Here is a 24,364-nt window from a genome sequence, read left to right on the forward strand (position 1 = left end):
CAAGCTCCACCCCCAATCCTGACAACAGGGGCCTGGCCCAGCCTGGCTCAGCCTGGCTCAGCACGGCCTAGCATGGCCCGGCCCGGCCCGGCCCGGCCCGGCCCAGCCCTGGACTGGTGAGCGAGGGAAGGCCGTGCGGTTTGCACCTGTGCTCCGCAATTCCACGTCTTACGGGGAGACGTTCAGCCCAGCATAAAGAAAATCTTACTGCAAAGCAGCTCTGGCTTCCTCATGTTTGGAAAGCAGCCACCTTCTTCCGAGAAGGGAGAGCAGCCTCCCCATGGAGAACCCAGCCTGCCCTTGGTTGGGAACCGGAGGCTGCACAAGGCTTCCCAGCGTCTCCCCAGGAGTGCTACTCGCCAGCACGGTGCTGGTCCCACCGCACGATTCGGTGTGGCCGAGGGCCAGAGTGATGGTCTGCAGACCTCTGGATTGGTTATGAACGCGCCGAGTGGGGAAAGGGAAGACCAGCCCCAGCGCACTGTCCACGGACAGGCTACCCCTCTGCCGGGATGGGCAGCAGGCACAAGCGCCCTCACCCGGACACAAAACCTGCGGCACGAGCGGATCAGGTCCGAAGTATTCTGTGGTTTGAAAAGCCACACAGTAAGACACTCAGCTCAATAAAGAGAAATCTGTTCTCATTTTGGGGCCGTATCGCTGCCGTGGTGGCGCACAGCTCCCCAACACCGCCCTAGCGGACCGAGGGGGAGACAGTACTTGGGGGAGACTGAGGGTGGGCAGAGCCTGGGGCGTACCGTGGCGGCCTCCTCTGAGGTTCCTGGCCCCCAGGGTGCCCCTTCCCTGTTCACCTGCTTTCCTCCAAGACGAGGGCCCGGGCCACTCACCGGATTTGGATCTTCCGTGGGCAGCACTTGAGGCGATAGTGAGAGACTGGGGCTTTATGGGGTCCCCTGGGACAGAATAGCCACCGGCACTGGGGACCTGGATATAAGGCCCCACTGCAGCAACCCTGCCAGGCGTGCTGAGCGGCGACTGCGGTGACGACGTGCCATTCACACGGCTCAGCTACAAAATGGGAAGAAATGAGAGTTAAGGTTCTCCTAAATTAAAGAAATCACAAGCCTAGTATGACTGACTGCTCTCACCTGAGCCGCTCACTAAATAATGTGCCCTCAGGAAGCTCCATCACCCTAAAAAATCAGTATCTAGAAAGGGCAAGTGTTGAAAGAAGGGCCTCAACCCACAGTCCCACACAAGTGATTCTCTTTGACAACTCCTACCTATTTGCGAGCTGGGAGAAACAGGGGCTGGTGATGGAATAGAACAGCTTCCCAGGACACCTCTGCGGAACCCTCTATACTGGGGGATGCTCTCCCTCCCTCCCCGAGGTGGGCAGAGGCATCGGTCAAAGCCTGGGCTCTGAGCCTGGTTTCAAATCCTGCTTTGCCACTTATTCACGGTGCTGCCTTGGGCAAGTGAAAGTGACCTAATGGCTCTGAACCTCAGTGCCCATGTCTGTCAAGTCAAGCTGAGGCTTGCTGTAAGGACTGAACAAGCCGTGCAGGGCACAGTGACAGGGCCTGGAACCAGGAGACCCTCTGACCAGTGCCCTGAAGACAACCCTGCCATTCTCGGCAAGGACACCACACTACAGCCAAAGACACTGATCACGTGATGCTGCCTAACAACGAGAGGGTCCACAACAGGGATCTGAATGGAGAATCACGGACACCTTAGGGACCCCAGGTAGGCTGTAAGAGATCCATAACCTCCTACAATTGTTTGCAAAATTCTGCATCCATGAGCATGTATCATTTTAGGGAGAGGGTCCAGGATTCTGACAATTGCCCAAAGGGGCCTAGGACCTTTGGGTGGAGACACATTTCTGCAGAGGCACCACATTCTTCAGGATCACCTCAACTATCAGGTGGAATGTAAGAAGTAACGTTTACCTAGCCATCTATGATGGTTCATTTTATGTGTCAACTTGGTTAGGCCATAGATATCTACTCAAACAGGCCTAGATGCTGCTGTGAAGAGACCAACGTTTAAATCACTAGACTGTGAATGAAGCGGACTGTTCTCCACAGCGTGGGTGGGCCGTGTGCAATCGGCTGAAGGACTTGAGAGAGAAAAGACTGACGTGCTCGGAGAAAGAGGCCCCTGGGCCTGCAGACGACCTACAGACCTGAGCAGCGGCATCAAGGGCCCCTGTGTGTCCGGGCTGCAGGTGTCAGGCATGCAGCCTCCACAGCCACGTGAGCGAGTTACTTAAAGTCAGTCTATACACCCAGCAATCACTCTCCACATCCCTGCTCATTCCGCTTCTCTGGAGAGCCCTGACCGATGGAGCACAGCCAGAAAGTGCTGTGTGAGCAAGAGGACGATACTCGAAAGAGCAAGGAGAACCATCATTTGACCATGGTATCTCCCCTGCCAGGTAAGTATGGGAGAACCGTCATTTGAAAACACAGAGTCCTACAGATCAACCACGAACTCTCTGGTTTAAAAAAAAAAGGTGGGGGGGTACATTGGTTTGTAAATAAGAGATTTCACCTGACACCACTCATTAGGACAAAGAAGTGGCAGTCCCCACCCCTCACCCCAGCCCACCCAGGCAGAGCCCCAGAAGGGCTCTCACTGGTCTCCTGGGAGCTGCCTCCAGAGCCGCAGCAGCTGACAAGAGGTTACTTGTCAAACTGTCGAAGTACCAATTACGGAGTGTGGACGAGGACACTCGGGGAGCTGTTCCCAGCTAGCTGGTGCCCGCGCCCGCCCACCTCCCCGTCCCGCTCCAGCCCTGCACTCAGGCACTGCTTCCTTCAAACCCTGGCGCCACCATGGAAGGCAGGCCAGGAGCCACGCATAGCAGTGCCTCGTCCCCCAAGCTCTTGGGAGTGCTCCTGCTCACTGATGTGCCGAAAGTTAACGGCAGGACTCGGGGACACCGGCGAGGAGGTCAGGGAAAGGGGCCACAGGCCCCGGGATGTGGGGTGTTGTAGAGAAGCTGCAAAAGGAGTGAGGTAATGACCTAGAAAGATACCCATGTTGCAGTTAAAAAAGACGAGGAGAAGAGTGCAAATGATAGAATTCCTACAATTCCATTTTCAATTAAAAATTAAGTACCTTTTTGTCTGTATTAAGCAAAAGACTGGAATCATTAAAACTATCCTGTTTGGAGAATGGGAATAGGGTGGCAGGAACTTTCAAATTTTCTTTTAAGTATTTCTGCACTGTTTTCATTTTCCAATGAGCATTTATTACCTTTGAAAGTCAAAATACCAAATAAAGATTTTTAAAAAGCACTAACCCTTTATAGAGCACTTTGCTGCAGAGTTTACAGAGCCCTCCCACATGGGTTATTCTAAGAATGCTCACGACGACTGCTGGGGCAGGCAGGACATACCAGTTTGCAGCGAGGACTCGAGTCTGCACAGGTCAAGGAATGTGTCCACGTGGCACAGCTTCAAGTGGCAGAGTGGGACCGACCATGCCCGGGTGCTGCCAGGCCAGAACCACAGCTTCCCCGAGGGTGGAGACACAATAGCACAGGGAGGATGGGGGTGGGGAGACAGTGGCTGTGGCTGTGGCCAGGGAGGTTTTGATTTCACATACCAGGAAATAAATGTGGCTTTGGAAAGAGTTTTCTACTGTCTTTTTTTTTTTTTAATGGTTTATGGCCAATTTATGTTTTATCAGCTGTGGCAGATGGGGGAGCAAAATGCCATTATAGTGAAGATGTGCAATTGTGCATTGAATCATTTTTAGTAGCTTATCTTACACAAATATTTTCTTTCTCACATGCCTGAATTTTCTTCCCATAAAGACGTTCACGCAGTTCATTGATCCGCTTGTCCATCACGGCCACCTCCATGTTGCGTTTATTCAAGAGTTCCTTCTGCTGCTGGAGCTTTGAAGTCTGTTCCTGGTTAAGCTGATTACGAATCTGCAAAATAAAAAATCCGACTTTTATGATTGGCATTAAACAAATTCTCACTGCCAGGTAAAGTAAAAACAGAAGAAGAAGTAGTAACGCTAAGTACTTATGTGTTTTTATAAAATGCACTGTCACCCATGTGCTCAATGTTCCACAGGTGTACATGGATGGCTCCAGAACGGAGTTCTTCTGTACCTGCAAGCAAACGTCTTCTTTAGAGCACACGGAGTGACTGGTACTAGTGACGGCTACGGAAGATCATGACCGTGGCCCTTGGCAATGGCACTTTACCGAGCATGTCCTCTAGGGACCCAAGGACAGGTGACTGCTCCACCCCACACAGTCCACTGAATGAGGCCTCCTACTGCGGAGGCGGCAAGAAATTCACAAAGGATGGCCTTGCTCTCCAACTGGAATGTGCGGTGGCATTTTAGCGGCTTGTAGCCAGCACTTAAAACAATGAAATACAGAACAGAAGGCGTCAGTGTGTGTACCACACACACAAGGTTAAGCCTTGTTAAGCTCTTTCAGATGCACATGTGTGTGCCAGACAGGAGGCAACGTGGACTTTGTAACCCAGGTTGCAGTCAGAAAACTTGGCAAATGAATCAGCGTAAGTCAATATACTACATCCATCACGCCTCAAAAAAAAAAAAAAAAAATCCTTAAAAACCCTGCACTTCTGGAGCACCTGGGTGGCTCAGTAGGTTAAGCATCCGACTCTTGGGTTTTGGCTCAGGTCATGATCTCACGGTTTTGTGAGTTTGAGCCCCACGTTGGGCTCTGCGCGGGCAGCACGGAGCCTACTTGAGATTCTCTGTCTCCTTCTCTCTCTGCCCCTCCCCTGCTCACACGGTCTCGGTCTCTCTCAAAAGAAATAAACTTAAAATAAACCCCTGAACTTTTAATAATTGCCTAAAATGTAAAAGAAGCCATACATTCTTTATTTCTATGCATTTACATTAGAGAACTTAACAGCAACAAAAGTAATTTTACTCTCTGTAGTTACATATTTTCATTTCATAAAAATGATATAATAACTTTTCTGGCAAGTGCCAACAGAACTGTAAAACTTGTTTCTGGCTTGAAAAATCATCTGCTGAATGATAACTTCTGAGAAATGGAAATCTTGAGGACTGTTCTGGACTGAATGCGTCATCCCCAAATCCCTATGTTGCCTTCAGTGTGATGGTAGCTGGTGGTGGGGCCCCCGTGACGGGTCGGTGCCTTGTCAGAGGAAGGAGAGAGGCCGGAGCTGTGAGGACACAGCAGGCAGCCAACCCTCACCAGGAACCCAATGTGCCGGTACCCTGCCCTTGGACACCCCGCCCATGCGGCTGTGAGAAAATCGACGTCTGTGGCTAAAGTCCCCCAGTCTGTGGAGGTCTGTGACAGCAGCTGAAGCTGAGTGAGGCGACGATTTAACAACAGGCATCTCTCTCATCAAAACACAGTGTACACAGAGACATCAAACGTCACCGAAAGCTTAACTTTTCCCCCAGTTCATCATATTGCCAATCAAATTCCGTACTGAATCTCTGCACCGAAACGTGCTTAGTGAAAGAGTCACCAAAAAACACACACTGCGTGACTTGCTCATATGAAATTTCCAGAATAGGCAAATCCAGAGACAGCAGAGTCACGGTTGCCAGGTTAGGGGACAGGGGGTGTGGGGTTATGGTGAAGAGGGACGGGGCTTCTTTCGGGGGTGATGGAGACGTTCTAAAATGGACCGTGGTGGTGGATGCAGAACTCTCTGAAGATACTCAAAACCAACTAATTGTACACTCGCCGTGGGTGAACCATATGCTGTGTGAACTAAATCGCAAAGCTGTTTTAAAAATTCTTTGTCCCGGGGGCGCCTGGGTGGCTCAGTAGGTTAACCGTCTGACTCGATTTTGGCTCAGATCACGATCTCACAGTTTGTGGCATCGAGCCCCACATCAGGCTCTGTGCCGACAGCCTGGAGCCTGCTTGGGATTCTCTCTCTCCCCGTCTCTGCCCCTCCCAGGCTTGCGCTGGCTCTCACTCTCCCTCTCAAAGTTAACAAACGGCAAAAAAAAAAAAAAAAAAAAAAAAAAAAAAAAAATCCTTTTTACTGAGTACATTTTGTGCCTACTATTAAACTCTTAAGAAGAAAGCCTGAAAGAGGCCTTAATGTCACTGCTCCCCACGCCCAGCGAAATCACCTGTAGCTCTTGGTACAGTCTTTTCAACTCCGCCGCCGCCGGTCCCGCCAGCTTGCCGTTGGAAGACTGGAGCCCGCTCAGCTTTCCTTTCTTTAAATCTTCCAGCTGCTGACTGAGCTGATCAACTCTTAATATTGCACTTTGTACTTCCTGCTTCTTTTCCTGGAACATGGCGCTGAACCTTTCTATTTCGGCAGCTAAAATGTCCCCCCAGTAAAGAAAAAGACATCATTTATTGATATTTGTGTGCATGAGTGGCATTTTGTTATTTTGGTTTTGTGATTTCTTCACTTCTGTGCATTCAACTCAGCTGTGGCATCACCTAGTGCTAGACTCTGGGGAGAAAACTGTGATATACGTAATCCAATGCACTTCCTGACGAGCCTCTGGAATACATGATGTGACTGCCCGTGCAGCAAACTATGTGTGCGCTAATTACTGAATATGCTTTAATTGGGGCAGCCAGTCCAAAGAGTAGCTTGGCCAAGCCACTTAGGAATCTCAATGCACCAACAGACCAAAGTCTCTGTAAGGGGCATGAATCCAAGTCTGTCTTGCTGGTCACCGTCACACAAAGCAGGCACTGACCAAATTGATAATGGAACAAAGAACCACACACACGAAAGTAAGAAATGAGCATCTGTATGGTTTCTCTTACTACACAGATGAAGTTTAAGCCGTTCAATTTAAAGAGACCCTCCTGATGAGTGGCGTCTCACGGCGCCGTGGCCCCAATGCAGAGGGCAGCTAACATGTTACAGATGTTAACAACGGGCCTGCCCACCGCACTGAGAGACTTTCTAGGATCCCTTAACCTATCCGCATCCTTGGAGATGCAGCTATCGGAGCAACTCGTCACTGCGCTTTCTATAGCAAGATGTGACACTGGTCCACGCGTGCAAAGCGTCCAGAAGCTGGACTCTCATCTTATCTACGCCTGAGCATGGGCGCCGGGCGAGGCACAAACGTACACAAGTTGCCGTTCATGATTTTGCTGTAGTCTACTTGTCCTCTCATGGCGCGGATTTTCTTCAGCTTGTTTTCCTGGGCTTCGACTCGCTCTTTCAGTTTCTGAAGCTTTTCGTTTTCAGAGATAGACTGCTGCTGACGGCGCTCCTGCTGCTTTAGGAAATGTAAACGTTGTTCCTGACAAAAGAACGAAACAGGTGACTGCGAAAATCGAAGTAGATGATCACTTTTATACATTAAAAAAAGGTCTCAGTGTGCGATAGCACAGCATCAGCTATCGGTAAACTGCTCACGGACCCTTGCAGACGTCAGCCCACACAAAACGGAATGACTGGGCACATACAGCTGAAGACTCTGATGAGGGCGCTGTACTCCGCACACCGATCTACACACTCAGTTCACATAAACACCTCCTCAGAGTCTCTCAGCGGGAGGACGGCCTGCGCGCCACACCCGCTCACACAGTCTCCTCTTCATCCTGTGCGAAGCCCCGTCCAGCCTAAGTTTCCTGCTGTCGGTTGCACGTTTCCTGCTGCCACAAAGCAGCTTCCCAAGGTCCCTTATTTATCTCTTAAAGGAAACCGGCACTGAAGCAAAGGGCTTTATACTGAAAGAAGACAAGTTGATCAGTAAGGAAATAAACCTCTAATTTGCTAGGTCACAATGAACAGTCAAGGAAGTGTTTGTTTTCTTTAGGGTTAAGTTTCTTTGAAACTAACGAAACATTCCAAATGAAAACAGGACAATCCTAGAGTAAAAATATACACAATACTCTTCAACAGTCTTTTCCCTATTAGTGCGACGGGGTAACAGTTGACGTGAAATACAGTCCCACATGTACGTGTAAAATATACCTAAGTAAGGAGAGGATTAAGTGTGATTATGTAGGAATCACACGTGACACTCCAAAGTAAGGAAATATGCGCTTGGATGCGTACAGCATATACTTGTGTTAGCATTAACTTGTAATTTATGCTGCTGAAAATATCTAAGAATTTCCTTATTGGTAATACTCTTGGATCGGTACTTGGAAAGGAAACAAAAAGCAGAACTAGAGAATGTCATAACTGCATAACACTATGTGCACTTCATCTGAGAAACCTTATTAATGGGATGAAATACTTCCCAATTTACTTAACTCTAAACTGTTTTTTTTTTATTCTTGTATATCCACTAAACCTTGCAAGACAACTTTTCTTCCTGCAAGACAACTTTTAAAAACAAGCCCAATTTATGCTATGATATATCCACATAAAAGTGGATATAGTACAATGAATTATATGGTCACTCGATAAATGAAAAAAGTGGGATTGGACATTTGGCTATGAAGCAAATCCCTCCACGGAGAAAGCAATAAGAACCCAGGCAGAAATGTTTCCATATTCTCCGTATATAGCAGTTTCAGAGATCATTACAACAAGAATATTCTCCAGCAGGCCTGGGTAATAGGGCTGATTTTTCAGTCTGTGATAAGAAACAGTTCAAATTTTGTTACAGCATCTCAGTGACAAATGCACAACTCGGTGTAGGTAGAGAGCGTTAACTCCGCCCTGCGTCGTCACAAACCAAAGTCCACGTAGAGTGGCATAAAGGAAGCCTAGATAACCAACTGTCATTGTTTTGTGGGCCCATGACCAGTGTCTTCCTCCAGATTTCAGCTACAGTTGACTAAGGTCAACCACCTCCTATTCTGGGGTATCTGAGTGTGGGTGTCAAGGGTCTTGCTCAGATACCTTCCCAACTCGAAGAAGCTACAGTATTCACGTATCATTACGAAAGAGGGAACAAAGACAGGAGGACACTGTGTTCGATACTTCCATGACCTGGTCCTACCTACAAGTGCTGCCCATGGGTGTGTTCGCTCCAGTCTAAAGAAACTGCTGAATAACACTCTTTACGAACATTTTCCCACCTCTGCTTTTATAAACTCACCTTGGCAACCAACATTTGCTGCTGATTTTCAATTTGCTGCTGTTGCCTGGCTGCCATATCTTGGAGCTCTGAGAGGGTAAGTTCTACACGTGGATTTCCAACCTATGGGGAGCAAAACACGGTCAGGCTGCAATGTAAGGTCTATCTGCATAATCGTTTTTCTCGTGTCAGAACAAATATACATCAGGATCTTAAAGAGCCTCCCTTGTAGAAGTTAGGATAATACAAATTACTTGGTACATAAGAACTTTTCTCCCTCATTGACAGCTTTTATTAAATAACAGCTTTTTAAATATATTCAAAAGGGACATGGATGCCTGGGTGGCTCAGTCGGGCAAGCACCCGACTTCGGCTCAGGTCATGACCTTGCGTTCACGGGTTCGAGCCCTACGTCAGGCTCCATGCTGACAGCTCAGGGCCTGGGGCCTGCTTCAGATTCTGTGTCTCCCTCTCTCTCTGCCCCTCCCCCCACTCATGCTCTGTCTCTGTCTCTCAAAAATGAATAAATATTAAAAAAAATTTAAAAAAAAAGGGACGGACACACACACACACACACACACACACCCCAAGAGACACACTTGTGGGAATGCAAACTGGTGCAGCCACTGTGGAAAACCATATGAAGTTTCCTCAGAAAATTAAAAATAGAACTACCATATGACCCAGTAATTCTACTACTGGGTATTTAGCCAAAGAAAATGAAAACACTAATTTGAAAAGATGTATGTACCCTTATGTTCACTGCAGCATTATTTATAATAGCCAAATTATGTAAGCAGCCTAAGCGTCCACTGACAGACGAATGGACGGAGAAGATGTGGTGTGTACACATACAGCGGAACAGTACCCAGCCATAAGAAATGAAACAGTGCCATTCAGAACATGGATGGATCTAAAGAATACAGTGTTACGCAGTCAGAGAAAGAGAAATACCGTATGATTTCACTCACGTGGAATTCAAGAAACAAAACAAAAGAACCAAGAAAAAAAGAGACAAACCAAAACGCGGACTCTGGAGAACTGATGGTTACCGGAACTGGGGGTGGGGAGGGGAGGGCGGTGGGGGAGGGGAGAGACAGGGGAAGGGGATTAAAAGTACACTTATCCTGATGAGTCATGTGCGGAACTGCTGAATCACCATATTGTACACCTGAAACGAATATACCACCGTATGTTAACTATACTGGGGGAAAAAAGGGGGGGGTCCCAAACCTTTTTTTGACTGGCTATTTAAGGATGAATCTGAATGAATGGCGATGTCAAATGTTTGAGAATACACAGCCTAAAAAATGAATGTGTAGCGACCCTTGGGGACAAATGTCATTTTACTGCCACCCGGTCTCAAGAAGCTGAAAAATACAGACGGTTCTAAAAATACAAATAGCTCCTTAAAAACACCTAGGACTGACCCACCGCTGACAGAATTCTGTACGAGGAGCGAGTACGAAACGGGAAGATCCAGGGGAGCGGTCACTGATGGAACTGGAAGGCACGTCCCTGTGCTCTGCTGATTAGTAACACCAGGCTCTGGACTAGGTGCCTCCACTGGTGAGGGTGCCTGAGCCTCACCGTAACAGTACCAGGTGAGAACGTTACATCCCCGTCCTACAGGGGAGAAAACGAGCGTGGAGGAGTTCGAAGAATCTTCCACAGGTCAGACGGCTCACGTGGCAAAGCAGGGCACGGGGTCCTTGTTTCTGACCATCGGTATAGCACGCTCTTTACTAAACACGAACTGCCTGTAGCTACCACGCTGGGCATGTTACAGGCAGTGTGACATGATCTTCGTAACAAGTGTGTGTGGACTGTATGTGCCCCCACGCTGGGGGAGGAGTCACGGGGGAGAGGTGCAGGGACACGTGTTAGGGCACGGAGGCGGTGAAGGGGCAGAGTTACAATTCCAGCCAGGCCGCTCTCCCTCCGATCCCTCCTGTGGCAGCGTCCAGCCCCTCCCCAGGCCACCACTCTCTACTTTGTTCATCTGTACTCTTAGCAACCCTTTCCCCTTCCACCCTCTTGTAACCCCTGTGGCGCTGACTCTGGGCTTCCCCATCTCCCAAGGTGCTCAAGCACATTCTTGAAAAATGTCCAACGCTGCCATCTGGAACCCCCACTCTGTTTCTCTAAGATCCTAAGGAAACAATATGGAGCAAACCCCTTTTCAGAACTAGACACTGTGAACTGCCACATTACAGAAACTTCCATCTGAAAACAAATTTGTTTATTGCACGAGAAGCAAAAATGCCCGGCCATACCCTCAAAATGCCTGAAGTTTCTGTTTTAACTCTAATAAGGGCTTGCTAATTTCCACCTACTACAATGCTCTAATCACTGCAATAAAAGGTATTTCTCAAACCATTAGAACTCTTACTTCTTGAAGGTATTTTTGACGAGAGAAAAACTATGTCCAGTCACCAAATCTCTCAATTTATGTTAATTTCTTAATTTACAACTTCAACAAACAAACCTTATTTGGTCTCCCCTCCAGTGACTTACAGCAACAGTGAAAAGAGCACAGAGGAGACCTTCAACCGGTCACCATCACACTGCACTGCTCTGTCATTCAGGGCAGTGCCGTGGGGCATAAGTAATTCAGGTAGATCTTACGCATACGCTAGTATATGTTGTGACTTAACACTGTACACCTTCAAGAAGACCTTATATACAGAAAACTGTGCATCAGTGTGCACAGCTCAACAAATTTTTTCAAAGTGAACATTCTTTTGTGAATTTTTGTTTTTTATTTTCATTTTAGTTGCAGCATAGTTAACACAAAAAATATGGAACACTTCACAAATTCGTGTGTCCACCTTCCACAGGAGCCACACTATTCTCTACTGTTCCAGTTTTCTGGCACGTGTGCGGCACCACCCGTGTAACTTCACTGACAAAGTGTGAACGGGGCAGGGGCAGAGAGAGAGAGGGAGACACAGAATCCGAAGCAGGCTCCAGGCTCCGAGCTGTCAGCACAGGGCGACTGAACCACCCAGGTGCCCCTTAACTGTATTTTAACTGAGTTCTAAAAACACCAACCACCATAAACTTCCGAGTCAACAAATATGCTACATTTTGTATGTTAGTATATCTTCCCTGAATTATTCAATGTGAAAATTCAGCAAAAAGAAGCACCTTTTCAGTTTTCAGGACAACGAAACCCTTCAATGCAGTCCTTTTATGAGGGGCCTGTCACTGTGCTCCCTCCAGGTCAGCTCAGCCCTCCTCCCAGTTGCCAGGTCTCCACGTGCATTCAAACAAACCTATGACCGAATCCCTCGTTTGTTTCTTGTCATTGCATCGAGTAAGAAGAAATCAAATCCCGTTCCCTGGACTCCCGGAGGTCCCTCCTGGCCGAGTCACCTCGTGAGCTCAGCTCCAGGTCACAGAGAGGACGAGCCACTTCCACAAGCAGCACTATTGGCGCAGAAGTGGGTGCTCGCGCTGTCTCTCAGAAGCGGCCCAGCAGGCTCCTCCACGCAGGGCCCAGAGGACAGGAAACACCTCGCCGGCCTCCCGCTGCTCTCATACCCTTCCTCTCTCCTACCCTTCCCTGCAGGGGCTGCTGCCTGGGCCCCACGGCTCGGGCCCCTCTCACGAGACGTTCTACCTGCACCTGGACTCTGGGGACATGTCTGTGTTCCCTATGAACGCGGGCTGCTCTCCCGTTTCTCACAACAAACGTGGCCCACCCAACTCCACGCCTAAACTCCCCACTCCCCGCAAGAGCAGAGGAAAACAGGCACGTTGGCCCCCAGCCTTCACCATCACGTATCCGGTCATATCCCCTTCTTTCTCCAAACGTCCACAAATCTACCTACAAAAATGATAAAAGACTCAATTCTCTAAGTTACAATACTTTTACATACAAAACACTGACCCGACAGAGAACTGACACTGGGCCCTCTAACTAATGAGACACTTCCAGAGACTCCTGGCCCCGGCAGCTGCAGGGTCCTAGCCCGCCACTGGGCAGTGGATTTACAAACCAGTCGGGGCTTCCTCATACTCCAGTGTGGACGGCATTTTCCCAAACTCAAAAGCCCACACTTTTCATTCTGTCGTCCTACAAAGAGCCTACATCCTCCTCACCATTTCAACGGCCTCTCCAGGTTCTTTTTAAAAATGATTTAAGTGGGCGCCTGGGTGGCTCCGTCGGTTAAGCGGCCGACTTCGGCTCAGGTCATGATCTCGCGGTCCGTGAGTTCGAGCCCCGCGTCGGGCTCTGTGCTGACAGCTCAGAGCCTGGAGCCTGTTTCGGATTCTGTGTCTCCCTCTCTCTGACCCTCCCCCATTCATGCTCTGTCTCTCTCTGTCTCAAAAATAAATAAACGTTAAAAATAAATAAATAAATAAATAAAAATGATTTAAGTAATCTCTACTCCCACTGTGGGGCTCGAGCTCATGACCCCGAGATCAAGAGTTGCGTGCTCTACTGACTGAGCCCTCCGGGTGCCCCCAGAGTCTCTCAGCACCTCGTTAACGCAAGCCCCCTCTGGCCCTTATCACCTTCCTCCTGATCCCTTCCCCCAATGCCTGTCTGCCTGGAGAGGCTGGAAGCGGCAGTGGCAATGGAGCTCTGTAAATGAAGAAACTAAACTATGTGCTCTGAGGGGCATCTGGGGAGCTCAGTCGGTTGAGCATCTGACTTTGGCTCAGGTCATGATCTCATGGTTTGGGAGTTCGAGCCCCACATCAGGCTCTGTGCTGTCAGTGCAGAGCCTGCTTTGGATCCTCTGTCCCCACGCACCGTCCCCCCCAACCTTCCCCAACTCATGCTTTCTCTCAAAATAAACAAACACTAAAAAAATAAAACAAACTACGCGCTCGAGATCCCAGCGCGAGTAAGTGACTGAGGACAAGTGGCAAGGCAGTCGTGAGGGGTGACGGGAACTGGAATCGTCTGGAGTGCGATACACATCGCACACCACACCAGGATCCCTCGCTGACCCTGGCTATGCCAGCCAGGATCCGAGACGTGGCAGGTAAGATAAAAGACAAGTGAAATGTCTTCCTGTGTTCTGTGTGTCGCTACTCTGACCAACGAGATAAGAATCTCACAAGGGAAGCAATTAGGATACTCATCAAATTCGACTATGAGGAACAGAACCTGAGCTCAGTTTTCTTTATACTTAGGATCTTCACTGTGAAATAATAAAAACAGCATTTCTCAGTGTAGCAGTGAGGACTCTCGTAAAAGTGCATGTTCAGCCTGTCCCCTGCCCTAGGAAGGTCACGAGGAACCAGAAGAGCAGGATGTTTCACAACCTCACTCAGCCACCCTGGGTCTAGTCACTATGGGAGCTGTGGGTCTAAAAACAAAAAGATTCTCTTAAAATCTCCTTTCCCAAAACAATGAAACCAAACAAGAAGCTAACCCCTCCGTATGTTATTGTTCCTGACTTTACAGAAAGTTCTAATAAAATTATTTCACAACGCCCAAAATAAGCAAAAATAAAACAAACTTTTATGGTCTTAAATTTAAGATGTTAGCAACTTTTAAAAAATTGACAAGCATATAATCTAGACCATTTCATACACAAAATGGCCAAGATACCCATACTGGTAGTGATTAAAACAGAACGACAACTGGCTAGTTTAGCAAATACACAGTGAAACCAATGTTTACTTTTAAAATCAACTTTATTGAGGTATAGCTTACAGGCAGTAAAAAGCACCCATTTAAAGTACACTGCTGAATGAATTCTGACACCTGCTGGTCAATTCCACTCCTTTTGCCCCGCCCCCGGCCCCACCCCCCCTCCCCCACAACTCCAGATGTGGGGCCTGTCATTCTGTCCTGATAGCCTCGTTCTGTTTCCTGAGAATTCCATGCAAATGGGACTGTACAGTGTGTGCCTCTTTGGGTTGTCTTCCTTCACACCCACGATGCTTCCGAGATTCACAGTGTCGTTCCATGTGTCGGTAAACTTGTCCTTTTTACTGCTGGGTAGTATTCAGCTGTACGGAGACACCACATTTCGTTTATCCATCTGTTAATGGACATGGGAGCTGTCTCCACTTTTGGACTATGATGACTAAAGGTGTCTTAAGTACTCACGTAGCGGTATTTACGCAGACAAGTGTTCTGGCTTCTCTTGGGTAACCAAAGTCAAGGAAGTAGAACAGGTAGGTTGTGTGGTAAGTGTATGCTGAACTCACAGAAACTGCCAAACTGTTTTCCAAAGTGAAGCGTGACATTTTACACCACCACGAGCCACGTAGGAAAGTTCTAGTTTCTCTGCATCCCTGCCAACGCTTGCTGTCAATGTTTACATTTTAATTATCTTCTTTTTAAATAAAATTTTAACATCTTGGCAAAGAAAGGATTTCATAAATATAATTTTAAAAGTTACAAAAAAATAATTTTAAAAAGGATAAACATGTCCACAATTAAGTGATCAAAACCAAACATACTATGACCAGATTTTCAACAAATAAGCTATCAATAAATAAAATTTGCCAGAAGTTAGATAAGGAGAAGGGGCTTATTTCCCAGGCAAAGTCTCCTTTGTACCAATTATGTGTAGGAGTCATGACTCATGAAGCCATCATCTGCCTGAAAAACAGGCTACTAGAACTAAAATGTTAAGATGTTCAGAAAAACTATGACTTACTTGATAATTATGATGGAAACCTTTAGATCACACGTCAAATTGGTACCATGGCTTTAATTAAAAGTATTTTTTTTTTGTCTCTTCAGGTAATTTTTTTTTATTATTAAAAAAAAATTTTTTTTTAACATTTATTTTTGAGACAGAGAGAGACAGAGCATGAACGGGGGAGGGTCAGAGAGAGAGGGAGACACAGAATCCGAAGCAGGCTCCAGGCTCTGAGCTGTCAGCACAGAGCCCGACACGGGGCTCGAACTCACGGACCACGAGGTCATGACCTGAGCCGAAGTCGGCCGCTTAACCGACTGAGCCACCCAGGCGCCCCTCTTCAGGTAATGTTTTAAACTTGAGAGTGGTGTTACCATAATTGAGGCATTAAAAATATGTAATAAAGTTTCTCAAAACAAACCACTGTAGACAATTATGCAATATATACACGCACGTCTCCCAACCTAAGCTGCGAATGACATTAGGAAGAAGACTTCGTTTTATATCTTATTCAAACAGCCTGTCAGTATGTGCCAAGTGTATTTTTCTAACGTGCAAAAAACTTATCAAAGATTGCAGTTTTATCTATGAAAACAAAAGGATTCACCACCTTGCATAGTGTCCATTCAGTTAATGACTCTATCCCAGTTCCTGAAAAATTATGCCATTTTTCAGGCGGTTTTTTTTTCTTTTTGGTATAATGACTTTCACTCAAAACACACTAAATGCTCTGTAAGGAGTGATATTTTGACATTACTTTCAAACAGTCACCAATTCACTCAACCCAGCCACTGCTCATCAGAGGACAGGATATGGCACAACTCTAAACTGTGCACCAGGCTTGGATGAGTCCCAACGATGTGTTCTGGGTGCACATGCCAAGTGATGAAGAGGGGGTGTCTTCTACGACCCTCTGGTCCACTGTGCAGGTGGGTTAGCTCTACCTGTTTTTTTAAACATTTTTTTTTTTTACATTTATTTTTGACAGAGTGAGATAAAGTGAGAGTGGGGGAGGGGCAGAGAGAGAGACAGACAGACAGACAGACAGACAGACACAGGATCGGAAGCAGGCTCCAGGCTCTGAGCTGTCAGCACAGAGCCCGATGGGAGGCTCAAACCCACAGTCCATGAGACCATGACCTGAGCTGAAGTCGGACGTTCAACTGAGCCACCCAGGTGCCCCTAGCTCTACCTGTTTTGAAGTGCTCTCTTGTTTAGCTTATGTTACCCTAAAGATGCTTTCCTGTCCTATAACTTTATTTCTGTTTAAATTTTATTTAGTTAACATACAGTGCAATATTGGTTTCAGGAGTAGAATTCACTCATTTATCCCTTACAACACCCCGAGCTCATCGCAAGTACCTTCCTCAATTCCCATTCAGCCCATCCCCCCTCCCCCTCCCCCAACCCTCAGTTTGTTCTCTATAGTTAAGTGTCCATAGGGGTGGGGCGCCTAGGTACTCAGTCAGCTGGCCGACTTTGCCTCAGGTCATGACTCACAGGTTCGTGGGTTGGAGCCTCTTGTGAGCTCACATCCCTCCTTGGGATTCTTTCCCCCCACCCCCTTTGCCCCTCTCATCTCAAAATAAATAAACCTAAAAAAAAAAGTCTATTGTGGTATGCTTCCCTCTCTCCTCTTCACCCTCCTTGCCATACATTCATGTGTTTTGTTTCTAAAATTCCACGTATTAGTGAAATCCTATAACATGTCTTTCTCTGAATGAATTACTTTGCTTAGCACAATTCATTCTAGCTCCATCCACGTAGTTGCAAATGGCAAGATTTCATTCTTTTTGATGGCTGACTTATATCCCAGGGTGTGTGTGTACATCTTCTTTATTCGTGAGTCGATGGACATTTGGTCTCCCTCTATCGTTTGGCTATTGTTGACAATACTGCTATAAACACTGGAGTGCACGTACCCCTTCAAATCTGTATTTCTGTATCCTTTGGGTAAACACTTAAAAGTGCAATTGCTGGGTCGTAGGGTAATTCTATTTTCAGTTTTCTAAAGAGCCTCCGTACTGTTCTCCAGAGTGAATGTACCAGTTTGCATTCCCACGAATAGGGTGGGAGGGCTCCCCTTTCTCTGAATCCTTGCCAACAGCTGTTGTTTGAGTTGTTAATTTTAGCCATTCTGACAGGTGTGAGGTGGTATCTCAATGAGGTTTTGATCTGTAATTCCCTGATGATGAGTGATGTTGAGCATTTTTTCATGTGTCTGTTAGCCATCTGGATGTCTTCTTTGGAAAAGTGTTTATTCATGTCTTCGACCCGTTTCTTCAATGGATTATTTGCTTTTTAGGTGTTAAGTTTGTAAGTTTGGTTTTTTTTAACTTTTTTAAAAATCTATTTTTGAGAGACAGAAACAGACAGACCATGAATGAGGGAGGAGCAGAGAGAGAGGAAGACACAGAATCCGAAGCAGGCTCCAGGCTCTGAGCTGTCAGCACAGAGCCTGACACAGGGCTCGAACCCACGAACTGTGAGATCATGACCTGAGCAGAAGTCGGACGCTCAACTGACTGAGCCACCCAGGTGCCCCAGTTTGTAAGTTCTTTATAGATTTTGGATACTAACCCTTTATCAGATGTATCGTTTGCAAACATCTTCTCCCATTCTGTAGGTTGTCTTTTAGTTTTGCTGACTGTTTCCTTCACTCTGCAGAAGCTTTTTATCTTGATGAGGTCCCAACAGTTCATGTTTGATTTTGCTTTTGTTTCCCTTACCTTCAGAGACAGGTCTAGTAAGAAGCTGCTCTGACCAAGGTCAGAAAGATTGCTGCCTGCATTCTCCTCTAGGACTTTGATGGTTTTCCGTCTCACATTCAGGTCTTTTACCCATACTGAATTTATTTTTGTGTGTGGTGGAAAAGTGGTCCAGTTACATTCTTCTGCATGTTGCCATCCAATTTTCCCAGCACCATTTTTCTTGAAGAGACTTTTTTTGCATTGGATATTCTTTCCTGCTTTGTCAAAGATTAGTTGACCATACAGTTGTGGGCTATAACTTTATTATTATTATTTTTAATATTTATTTATTTATTTATTTACTTACTTATTCATTTATTTATTTATATGAGAGAGAGCGCGTGCACGCGAGAGACTGCGCATATGCACACTGGCAGAGGAGAGGCAGAGAGAGAGGGGGAGACACAGAATCCGAAGCAGGCTCCAGGCTCTGAGCTGTCAGCACAGAGCCCGACGCGGGGCCTGAGCTCACAGAACATGAGATCATGACCCGAGCCGAAGTCAGACACTTAACCGACTGAGCCACCCAGGCGCCCCTAAACTTTATTTTTAAGTTTGAGTGCAATCTCCCCAAAAGTTGAAAAACTGGTGACAAAAATGATGCGGAAGTATAACTTACATATCAAAACCATTCCAAAGAATGAGTCCTTTGCACTTCCCTCCTCACCAACCACACATACCGTGAAGCCTGCTTTTCCACTTTTGGCATTGGCGAGTACAACACACTCTCATTACGTGACACTTTATTTTCCAACTGCATCCACATATTGTTTATTATTTACGTAAGGACGTCTTCATTTGTTCAATTCATATATTTTATACTTGTGAGAATGATTTGGGCATCCACAGCTCACATTATTCATTCCAAGGATACACATTAGTTCTCTATTGCTGATAACAGGTCACGTCTAAACTCATTGGCTTAAAACACAACCGACGTTCATTATGGCTCATAGCTTCTGGGGATAAAGGATTAAGGAACAGCTCGGCTGGGCAGTTCTGGCTCCAGATTTCTCAGAAGGCCCAGCCAAATGTTAGGGCTGTAGCTGTCCTAAGGCTTGACTGGGTTTGGAGGAACTGATTCCAAGATGGCACACTCTCATGGCTGCCAAGTGGACTCCTCACAGAGCTGCTTGTTTGTGCCTACTCACAACACGGTGGCTGGTTTCCCCCAGAGCAAATAATCCAAGACAGAGTGCCGGCGGGAAGCTATCTTTTTAGTGAACTAGCCTCAGAAGTCACACTGCACCACTTTCTCCAAATTCTATCTGCTAGGAGCTAGTCACTAAGTTTGGGAGAAAAGAGGGGAATTTAACTCCACTTTATGAAGAGAGGCGTTTTAAAGAATCTTCATATTTTATTTTATTTTATTTTATTTTATTTAACTTTTATTTATTTTTGAGAGAAAAGAGACAGAGCATGAATGGGGAGGAGCAGAGAAAGAGACACAGAATCCGAAGCAGGTTCCAGGCTCTGAGCTGTCAGCACAGAGCCCGACACGGGGCTCGAACCCATGAACCGTGAGATCATGATCCGAGCCAAGGGTGGACGCTTCGAAGCCGGACTCTGACTGAGCCACCCGGGCGCCCCAAGAATCTTCATATTTTAAAACTGTCACATCCATTTACTGTAAAACCTCATAAAGACTCTATACTTCTATCATCCTATTATTTATTACGTACAGGAGTTTAGTTGTTATTCCCAACAGCAGCGTTACAATACAACAAAGAAAGAGAATGTTTATGTTATGGGCATATGTTTACGAGAGCTAGCTAAGAGTGCAAGCAATAGAGGTTTTAACTATAAATGCTGCTTTTATCCTCAATGCTTAACATATATTCCTTGGTAGTCAGTTATCAGAAAAGGTTCGTGGATTCTGTCAGCAATTAAATACCTACTGGCTAATGGGTCACTTCAGATGTCAGCTCTCTTTTATTTTATTTATTTTATTTTATTTTATTGTATTTTTTGGTATTCTGATTTTAATACTCAACTAAATAACTTCAGCTTTGGTTATAACAGACAAGAATGTCACTATAATTTTACTTGGGAAGAGAAAGTTCCCTAAGCTTTCAAGTTGTGGTGAGATGGCATGCTGTAAGCTCAAGGGTCTGTCCTACTCATCCCTTTCTGGGCTAGTTTGCATGGAAAACACAAAGGACCTTCCGGTGGGTCTAGCCGCCCACCCGTGGCCTCCTCAAAGGACCCCCAGTACCATCGTTCCTCCCCCCAGAGTCACACTCTGATTTGTACGGCACGCCAGCACTTTACCCTTGGCATGTGTGAAACCAAGCTCCTCCCTGTCCTTCCACCCTGGCTTCCTCCTAGATTTCTTACTTCCATTAATGGCTGTAGCATTTCCCCAGAAACCTCAGCCTCATCACTGACTTGAACCGACGTTTCTCAAAATGGAAGCTGCTGCTCAGTGTGGTCTCTCTCTCTCTCTCCCTCGTATCTGTGTCTGCCTCTCCATTCCAGAGCCGACACTTCCTCACCTTCACATTTTTGCTCAGATTGTTCCTTTTGGCTACAGAGCCCTTCCCCCAACTTCCTAAACTCTACCTATCCTTTAAGATCTAGTGGCCATGCCATCTGCTTCCTGAAGCTTTTCCTGATCCTCTGCAGAACCTCTCATGCAATTGTTCTGACACTCAGGATCTGACATCACTTCCAGAGATGGGAGAGAACTCAGTATTTCATGCATTCTGAATTCTAGAGATTCAACAACATACAACAAGCACTTGCAAATTAGACATGTATATAAACCTGAATTTATGGTTATCTTAGTAGGCGTTTACACAACCCTCCTAGGAAAGTTCTTAAGCCTGTTTCACAGACGAGAAAGCTGAGCTCTGGCAGCAGGCCGAACAGCTCTCCCAAGCACAGGGGTGGGCCAGGAGCAGCGTCAGGGTCTCCGGATGGCAGGCTGCATGCTCTTTCCCTCACACAGGATGTACTGGCCTCCCATTTTTTCTCACCAGGCTGCAGCACAGGCACATATGATTGCCCCTAAATACCACTCATTTATTGTACCAAAGGGTAAATGCTTTACCAGATGCCATCTGATTATGAGTTTGAATCATGTGAAAATGCTGTTTTTGTAGATCGAAAAATGTAGATGGTCAGACATCAGCAATTTCATATGGTTCAATGTAAGAGGAAAGGATTAATTTCCCCCACTGAGAAACATAAAATCTAAAGATAACTTGATTCTAGCAAATAATAATAAAGAAATAAAATAGAAGAACGAGAACTCTAGGCTACTCTATTTTTGGAAGATTATGAGAAATGACAAAATAGACCGCTCAGTGATAGTGGAGGGCTTCCTGGAGGAGGCATGCCTAATCATTGCTCGTACTGTTCCAGAGGAAGTCTAAAAAAGCCTAACTCCCTCTTTTTACTTTCTTGGGATAATTTCATATAAGCAGATGCACGTGAATTACAGGAAGGAATGAAGTGAAATCTCCTTTCTTCTAAATTGTAGTTTACAGATGTGCCTTTTGAGCTTCTATCTCCATAACCTTGAAATTCTTCTTTCCAAATACTTCCTTTGAATGGAAGTCTCTCTCTGGGATTCCAGTTGTGGCAAGCAGTGACCTCACAGGGCTGCCTGCCTCCAGCCATTCCCATCCTCTGTGCTGGACACAGAACTCCAACAGCACTAGCACCAGAGGGCTCCCTCCTGTCCTTCTCTCGTTTTTTTTTTTAATATGAAATTTACTGTCAGATTGGTTTGCATACAACACCCAGTGCTTATCCCAACAGGTGCCCTCCTCCATGCCCATCACCCAATTTCCCCTCCCTCCCACCCTCCATCAACCCTCAGTTTATTCTCAGTTTTTTTTTTATTTTTTTTAACGTTTATGCATTTTTTGAGAGACAGAGAGAGACAGAGCATGAGTGGGGGAGGGGCAGAGAGAGAGGGAGACATGGAATCCGAAGAAGGCTCCAGGCTCTGAACTGACAGCACAGAGCCCGACATGGGACTCAAACTCACGGACCACGAGATCTTGACCTCAGCTGAAGTCGGATACCTAACCGACTGAGCCACCCAGGTGCCCCTGTTCTCAGTGTTTAACAGTCTCTTATGGTTTGGCTCCCTCTCTCTCTTTTTTTTTTCTCCTTCCCTTCCCCCATGGTCTTCTGTTAAGTTTCTCAGGATCCACATGAGTGAAAACATATGGTATCTGTCTTTCTCTGTATGACTTACTTCACTTAGCATAACACTCTCCAGTTCCATCCACGTTGCTACAAAAGGCCATATTTCATTCTTTCTCATTGCCAAGTAGTATTTCATTGAATATATAAACCACATCTTCTTTATCCATTCATCAGTTGATGGACATTTAGGCTCTTTCCATAATTTGGCTATTGTGGAAAGTGCTGCTATAAATGTTGGGGTACAAGTGCCCCTATGCATCAGCACTCCTGTATCCCTTGGGTAAATTCCTAGTAGTGCTATTGCTGGGTCGTAGGGTAGTTCTATTTTAATTTTTTGAGGAACCTCCACACTGTTTTCCAGAGTGGCTGCACCGGTTTGCATTCCCACCAACAGTGCAAGAGGGTTCCCGTTTCTCCACATCCTGTCCAGCATCTATAGTCTCCTGATTTGTTCATTTTAGCCACTCTGACTGGTGTGAGGTGATATCTCGGTGTGGTTTTGATTTGTATTTCCCTGATGAGGAGTGACGTTGAGCATCTTCTCATGTGCCTGTTGGCCACCTGGATGTCTTCTTTAGAGAAGTGTCTATTCATGTCTTCTGCCCATTTATTCACTGGATTATTTGCTTTTCGGGTGTGGAGTTTGGTGAGTTCTTTATAGATTTTGGATACTAGCCCTTTGTCCGATATGTCATTTGTAAATATCTTTTCCCATTCCGTCGGTTGCCTTTTAGTTTTGTTGACTGTTTCCTTTGCAGTGGAGAAGCTTTTTATCTCCATGAGGTCCCAATAGTTCATTTTTGCTTTTAATTCCCTTGCTTTTGGAGATGTGTCAAGTAAGAAACTGCTGCGGCTGAGGTCAGAGAGGTTTTTTTCTTGCTTTCTCCTCTAGGGTTTTGATGGTTTCCTGTCTCACATTCTGGTCCTTCATCCATTATGAGTGTATTTTTGTGAATGGTGTAAGAAAGTGGTCTAGTTTCATTCTTCCGCATGTTGCTGTCCAGTTCTCCCAGCACCATTTGTTAAAGAGACTGCCTTTTTTCCATTGGATATTCTTTCCTGCTTTGTCGAAGATTAGTTGGCCATACTTTTGTGGGTTCAATTCTGGAGTCCCTATTCTATTCTATTGGTCTCTGTGTCTGTTTTTGTGCCAATACCATGCTGTCTTGATGATTACAGCTTTGTAGTAGAGGCTGGAGTCTGGGACTGTGATGCCTCCCACTTTGGTTTTCTTCTTCAATATTACTTTGGCTATTCGGGGTCTTTGGTGGTTCCATACAAATTTCAGGATTGCTTGTTCTAGCTTCGAGAAGAATGCTGGTGCAATTTTGATTGGGATCGCATTGAATGTGTAGATTGCTTGGGTAGTACTGACATTTTAACAATATTTATTCTTCCAATCCATGAGCACAGAATGTTTTTCCATCTCTTTGTATCTTCTTCAATTTCCTTCATAAGCTTTCTACGGTTTTCAGCATACAGATCTTAATACCCTACAGGATTAAGTCCCAGCTTGTGGCACAGTGAAGATCCCGCCCCTCCCTGACCAGAACACTTCAGCTCTCTTCCCTCTTCAGCATCACCCCCTCCTCGTCCCCACAATTTATGCTCTGTTGTCCCCACCGTGTTTCTCGATCTCTGCTTCTCAGAGTGCCTTGTGCTCTTCCCTGTACCTTTGCAGACTCGTCTGACCTCTGCGGGGAGATCTTCCCTGATACCCACCTCAGTAAGTTAACCAAACCATAGCCTATTATTCTGGTGCCTTGTTCTACTTTTACTGCACTTCCCACACTGTACTGTGATTTGTTTACACACCTATCTCCAAAAACACCGCTGTGGAATTTGAAACAGACTTCAAGTAGCCAT

The 24,364-nt window shown here is 46.1% G+C and overlaps 1 protein-coding gene across 8 annotated transcripts in view; it reads right to left on the bottom strand.

The window, feature by feature from the left end:
- Positions 1-24,364, bottom strand: part of PPP1R13B (protein phosphatase 1 regulatory subunit 13B) — a 93,555-nt gene that overhangs the window by 10,337 nt on the left and 58,854 nt on the right. For all 8 annotated transcript variants that reach the window (XM_042990678.1, XM_042990672.1, XM_042990677.1 and 5 more), the window contains exons 5-9: positions 8,992-9,093; positions 7,062-7,236; positions 6,091-6,287; positions 3,770-3,910; positions 849-1,029 (exon numbers count right to left, since the gene is read on the bottom strand). In XM_042990678.1, coding sequence (XP_042846612.1) covers positions 849-1,029; positions 3,770-3,910; positions 6,091-6,287; positions 7,062-7,236; positions 8,992-9,093 — 796 coding nt within the window. The remainder of the gene's footprint in view (positions 1-848; positions 1,030-3,769; positions 3,911-6,090; positions 6,288-7,061; positions 7,237-8,991; positions 9,094-24,364) is intronic.

Source organism: Panthera tigris, chromosome B3, assembly GCF_018350195.1.
Source record: "Panthera tigris isolate Pti1 chromosome B3, P.tigris_Pti1_mat1.1, whole genome shotgun sequence".
Classification (NCBI taxonomy): domain Eukaryota; kingdom Metazoa; phylum Chordata; class Mammalia; order Carnivora; family Felidae; genus Panthera; species Panthera tigris.